Source organism: Micromesistius poutassou (assembly GCF_964030765.1).
Source record: "Micromesistius poutassou genome assembly, chromosome: 3".
NCBI lineage: Eukaryota > Metazoa > Chordata > Actinopteri > Gadiformes > Gadidae > Micromesistius > Micromesistius poutassou.
The window spans coordinates 23,233,763-23,240,593 of record NC_140273.1 but is presented as its reverse complement, the minus strand read 5'-3'; the positions used below and the strand labels follow the sequence as shown (position 1 = coordinate 23,240,593).

At 45.4% G+C, this 6,831-nt stretch overlaps 1 protein-coding gene across 1 annotated transcript; it reads left to right on the top strand.

Moving 5' to 3' along the window:
• The first annotated feature begins 233 nt into the window (after positions 1 to 233).
• On the top strand, positions 234 to 2,219 carry LOC311340682 (uncharacterized protein). The gene is made up of 4 exons (XM_084465554.1): positions 234 to 635; positions 1,248 to 1,391; positions 1,529 to 1,584; positions 1,883 to 2,219. Exons 1-4 carry the CDS (start codon positions 461 to 463, stop codon positions 2,003 to 2,005), a joined length of 498 nt encoding a protein of 165 aa, XP_084321680.1. The 5' UTR covers positions 234 to 460; the 3' UTR covers positions 2,006 to 2,219.
• The last annotated feature ends 4,612 nt before the right edge of the window (positions 2,220 to 6,831 follow it).

Below are 6,831 nucleotides of genomic sequence, written 5' to 3'. Positions count from 1 at the left end.
CTCCTCAACAGATCATCAACATGAGCTGGACGTATGTCTTTCTTCCTGTTATCTTGGGTAAAATATTTATGTTTACATTTCTACTTCAATAATACAAGAGTTGTATATGATGTCTAATGATTGATTGGTATTTGGTGTTTTAAAATCACATTGATATAGCACCATATGTTGCTCCATATTGCTGCACATTTTATCTTATTACTAATTGAATATATTTTTAATTCAAGGTGCTGTTGTGTCCTGTCAGGACGTACTCTCTAACCCAGTAGTGGAGCTGACCGTGAGACCAGGAGAAAACGTTACTCTATACTGTGACTGTAAAGTCTCACCTCATGTAAACCTTGTTTGGTACAGGAACTGTTCTCATGAAAATCAGCCAACACTTACTCTGAATTGGAAAGACAGAGATCATGGCATTTTTGATTATGGAGAGAATGGAAGCCATTTCTCCCATTTAAATATGAAGTGGAACCATTCGTCAAAGTCATACAACTTACTGATTAAGAACATCACTGATTCTCACCTTGGTCTTTACTACTGTGGAACTGAAGAACTGAATGGAACTCTATGGGAAATAGGAAACAAGGCAAAATATATCTACACATATGGTAATATAATCACACAGATTTTGTTCGGTAAGTGGACTTTTTTTGTGGTCAAATTCATTAATAGGAATTCAAATTATTATCATATGTCGGGATAATATGCAAATGTTTTGTATGCAAAGCAATTTTTAAAGATTGTGCCACTACAAACTCCACATTTACAATTACTATGAATATCCTGCACTTTTAAGATAAAGTTCAGGACAATTGTAGAGGCTAGAGAGCGTATTGATTCATTAAATGTTTAATTAATTCAGTTTTCTTCTGTTATATTCAACATTTAAATGTATTAATTGATGAAAACATCAAACTAAATCAACCAGTATCCTTCAGCCAAGCTTTAGGCCCTTTCCCTCGAGGCGACTTACCCCCGGTAATGAGTTCACCGACGGGGAGAGGGGGGAGCGACCAGGGCTGAGGTGGGCTCTGATGGTTGTTTAGTGTGGGGGTCTAGAGACACGTCAATGTGCTGCCCCCCTTGGGGTTAGGAGGGCAAAGACTTTTTCAAACCAGTTTATTATTATCCGGCCTGCCTGCGTCGTGTAGAGGGATGTAGAAAGGTGCAGAAAGAACGTAGAAAGGTGCAAACTAGTGTGCAGTATTCTTTACATAACAATATCTTTATAAATATCCCTATCCAAGATGCCTCTGCTGCAGGTGCTGGAGACTCTGCTGGTCCAGACTGTGGACCGTGCTGGATGCTGCTGGTCATCCTGTGTCCCTCCTCTGCTCTTCTCCTCTCCCTCCTCTCATCCTTGGTCGTCTACCTCTGCTGCAGAAGGAAAGGTAGCGTATGTATCTCTGTTAACTGTCATCTTCTGTATCTTGAGAACAACTACACTACATAATGTCTTCTGTAGGAGCAGTAATTGTCTCCCTGGTCTGGTTTTGTGGCGCAATATTGACTGTTGTGTTTCGTTAAGATGAAGACCTCCATGTTGCTCAGGGAACACCCAGCAGTAGAGATGGTAGGAACCAGGTAACGTATAGTTCATATACTTCTGTACATTTGTGATGTAATGGTAGAGGACAGTGTGGAGTACATGTACATGTTATGGTGGAGCACTGTACACAGATGTTGACATCAATGGACCCAATGTTCAGCAAGAGTCAGGTGTTATTAGACGCAGGAAGAGAAGTACATTCAGCAGAGCTTAATGTGGTTGAGTCCCTTCACTGTAACAAGGGACACGCAATTTCAAGACAACAAGAGTGTGGGCAGGTATGTTGACAGACAGTTATGTTGATGATGTAATATTAATAGTTGTCTCTCTCAGGATGAAGACGGCCTGTGTTACGCTACACTGGATATCCCTCTACGTTCTCAGAGACCTAAAAAGAAGAGAGTCCAACCGTCAGAGTTCAGCACCTACTCAGCCATCAATACTAAGAGGATGTGACCATGACCAAGTCTTTGAATACAAACACAAGGACTCTACTTCCTCTAACTTAAGTTTCTCTGCAGTACTGCCCAGATGAGGATGAAATAATTATGCAAGTCTTAAGATAATGCAATAGAGTGAAAGTTAAGTGTTTTTATGATTTATAAAGATGTCACTCACATTGGCAAACACATGTTCATGAAAACAAATTCAACCATACATTAAACGATTGAACAAAAGTTTAAATAACTGTCTTTAACTTCGTTGTGGATTATCATCACCATATACTGTTTGCATATTGTTTGTCAATAGTATTAATCAGAGAATACATTTTTGACTGTTTACTCTCTACATTAGTAGATATTGTTTGTTGTACATTGTTTACTATGAAGCTATATTGGAAATATTAGCCTCTTTGTCTCTGTGTGTATCAGGTTAAGAAACCTTGACCTGGCTATGAAGCTGTCTTTTCTGTAATGTCTTATTAGCAAATTACGATGAAGCTCAGAGAATGACGTAGGAGGTGATACATTTTTTACACTTTCAGGGCTAATCCTTGTCTGACATGTAGGACGGTGGTGGCACCTTAAATATCCCAAGAACACGTCATTACAACCTGAATATCTGTCTCTCTGTCTCATGGAGACCACGGCTGTACAGAGGCTGACATCCTCTCTGTGTTGAGCGCCACAGCCTCAGGGCCTCGTGTGGAAGAGATTCAGAGTTCAACTCTTCTCTTCTTTCTGGGTGTATGTGTGTATGATGAGAGCCTTTGATAAGACGTGTTAGTGTGTAAGCTGTATCCTCGAGGTCCTGCTGACCCCTAATGCTTTGTGTGGCAGGTTAAACTATACCTCTGGCCGTTCTCTGGGTATGATTGGCCGAGCCATAGCCATCCTGATTAGGGGGGCAGACTTTTATTTCAATAAAGGTCAGTGGACGTCATCGGGAGGGATATGTCCTGCCCGTTGTTTTGCTTCCGGGGCGCCCATTGCTCAGTGGCGTAGGCTGGAAGTTGGCTGAAGTTGACAAAAATACTCTCAAATTCAATCAGATAAGAAATTATCCCAATTGATAAGACTTTGTCTTGCTCTGTTCCAACCCAAATTCTGTATGAAAACTACAATTACTCATCTCATTCTGTCACACAAACTAGCACAGTCAAAAGTTGCATCAATTTCTACTCAACTATTATCTTTCGTCTGAATCGGATTGGTTAAGAATGGCTTCATGGCCAACAAAGAGGAAAAGAGGCAGAAAACCAGGAGCTTGGTCTGGATGGTTGTCTGTCTCTTCCTATGCTCTGAATATGTTATCAGATAGACGATCAGACAGGAAGAACAGAGTGAGATGTTTGTTGTAGCCTGCTTCTACAGTTGTTTACCCAGAAACCCCAATATGAAACTCTACCACCAATGACAGCCAGTGGAAACATTTGTGGTTTCTGCACACAGTCCAACCTGCAATGCTACTTATAGACAGGCTGAGGGTATAACACCATCAAAACACACACACACACACACACACACGTGATTGCACACAAACGATGAACAAGAAACAGACAAAATGTTCACACTCATCTCAATCTCACACTCAATTGTTCTGCATGGGCGAGATGTGTAACAGAACTAACTAAGCTAAGCGTGTTCACTACCACATGGAGACACGGATGTACAGACACGTGTGTGTATGTATGAGGGGATCCTCCCATCAGTGTTGTGCAAATTCACACAAATTAGTTCAAAGTTCAGTTCATACAAAAGAAAATTAATAAATTCATGTTCATAGTTCATCAATTCCGTTTTGAACTAGTTCATGTTCATTAACAGTTATTTTAGAAACCGAGGAAAAACTGTGGGAGTGAATATTTCTGCGCTTATCTTTTAAAATTAATCCTCTCCATTAATCAGCTACCCATCACTACCATCTAAAATTGTTGTGGATATTATTTGCACACCTTTTTCATTCATCACAACTAAGGCAGTAACTCTATTTAATAAACATGTCACCTGGACCTAAGCATCAATTCAGAATGTCACAAAATCTGAACTAGTTCAAGTTCAAGTTCTTTAGTTATGTTAAGTTCAAATGTTTAAAATTTAAATATGTCAAGTTCAGTTCAAATTTCACAGAAAAATGAACTTGTTCAATGAACTAGTTCTTTTGAAATAGTTCATGCACAACACTGCCTCCCATATAGACAGAGCTGAACTCCTTCTTTGTGTGAATGTGTGTGTGTGTGTGTGTGTGTGTGTGTGTGTGTGTGTGTGTGTGTGTGTGTGTGTGTGTGTGTGTGTGTGTGTGTGTGTGTGTGTGTGTGTGTTATAGGAGCAGGCTTTACACCCCCGCTCTAAACACTGGCACCTCCTGGATTACATCATTGTCCGCCAAGCTGACAGGAAGGAGGTGCGAGTCACAAGAGCCATGCGTGGAGCGGACTGTTGGACCGATCACCGCCTGATCAGAGCCAAACTCACCCTGGAACTCCGTCCTCCACTGAGGAAAACGCCACCCTGCAGGAAGCTCAACTGTGATGCACTGCAGTCCCCGCACTCAGTCAACCAGCTCAGGGAACAGATCGCCTTACAGCTGTCCAAACTCTGAGACACCAACTGATCCCGACGTCAACTCCACCTGGAGCAGCCTACGCACTGCTATTTACCAGGCGGCCGTAGAGTCTGTAGGGCACACCAGACGGAAACACCAAGACTGGTTCGACAATAGTGCACCACGTATCCATAGCCTACTTCAGGCAAAACACAAGGCTCTTGCAGCTCACCTCTCCAACCCCCAATCCACCTCGCTGAAGGCCCGCTTCAGCAACATCCGGGCTGAAACCCAGCGCACCCTCAGGGCCATGGAGAATGACTGGTGGGCAAAGAAAAGCAGCGAGATACAGTATCACGCGGACACCAACAACTCCCATGCTTTTTATGACGCTATCAAGTCTATCTATGGCCCACAGACGAGCATAACCCCGGTCAGATCAGCAGATGGTACCGTCCTATACAAGGACAAACAACAGATCCTGGACAGGTGGGCTGAGCACTTCAGCACCCTGCTGAACACCTCATACACAACCCAGTTGGACACACTTGCCGACCTCCCATGCCTGCCAACCCTCACCAATCTGGACTCCTCCCCATGTTTTGCGGAGGTACGGAAAGCCATTGCTGGCTTAAAGAACAACAAGAGCCCGGGCCTTGATGGAATCCCGGCAGAGATTCTAAAGCATGGCGGATACCTCCTCACCCGGAGCTTACACCAGCTGATCATCACCATTTGGTCTTCAGAAGTCATCCCGCAAGATTGGAAGGATGCCAACATCATTACAATCTTCAAGCGGACAAAGCAGACTGCGGTAACAGCAGAGGCATTTCCCTCTTAGCAGTTGCCGGGAAGGTGCTAGCACGGATCATGCTTCTTCGACTAGCATCCCATGTTGCCGAGAACATCCTCCCGGAATCCCAGTGCGGTTTTCGGCGAGAGCGAGGCACCGCGGACATGATCTTTGTTGCTAGGCAGGTACAGGAAAAATGCAGAGAACACTGCAAAGACCTGTACCTAGCTTTCATTGATCTGTCCAAGGCCTTCGACACGGTAAACAGGGAGCTGCTTTGGGAAGTGCTGGGGAAGCTGGGGGTTCCACCTAAGTTCAGGAATATCTTGCGGCAGTTCCATGATGGGATGCAAGCCTGTGTGAGTGTTGGTGGCCAACAATCCCCATTCTTCAGTGTGGATGTTGGGGTCAAGCAAGGGTGTGTCCTTGCCCCAACCATTTTCAACATCTTCCTCTCCACTGTCACCCTCCTCTCCCACAAACTCCTGGACCCCTCTGATGGGGTACAGATACAGTACAGACTGGATGGCAACCTATTCAATATTCGGCGCCTCCAAGCCCTCACCAAAACCACCACCCAACACATCTTAGAGCTACAGTATGCAGATGACTGTGCCCTCCTCGCCCACTCACCAGAATCCTTACAGCGTGCGCTAAATGTGGTCGCCTCCATATACAGCGCCATTGGTCTCCAAATCAACATCAAGAAAACACAGATAGTTGTGCAGGAGTCCACCCCCCAAACTCGTGTGCCCACCTTCACTCTTGATGGTCATCCCCTTGCCATCGTCCCAAACTTCACCTACCTAGGTAGCATTCTGTCCCCCTCTTGTGGCATCGATGACGACATCCAGGTCCGCATCGGTCTGGCCTCCACTGCCTTTGGCAGGCTTGGCTCCAGGGTCTTCCGGAACAGGGGTCTCACCATCTCCACCAAAGCAGCTGTGTACAAGGCAGTCTGTCTCTCTACACTGCTGTATGGCTCGGAAACCTGGACACCCTACCAGAGGCACATACGAACACTGGAGGCCTTCCACATCCGTTGCCTGCAAAGGATCCTGGGTGTGTCCTGGGAAGACAGGGTGCCCTATACAGAAATCTTTGACCAGACCTACACACCTAGCATCGCCGTGCTCCTTGCGCAGAAACACCTACGCTGGGTTGGGCATGTGATCCATATGCCTGCCCACCGCCTCCCCAGGCAAATCCTCTATAGCCAACTTCTGGGCGGCCAGAGATCTGCTGGGGGTCCAAAAAAGCGCTATAAGGACCACCTCAAAACCCTCCTGAAGCAGTGCAACATTCCATCTACAGCACTTGAGTCACTGGCTGCTGATCGCCATACCTGGAGATCCTCCTGCCACCAGGGAACTACTCACCTTCAGGAGCAAGCCACAGAGAGGAGGGCACAGCGACGTGCACTTAGGCATCAGCGTGCTGCAGGGCCCACACCCTCCAGTGCCACGTACCTCTGTCCCTCTTGTGGCAAAACCTGCGGATCCCG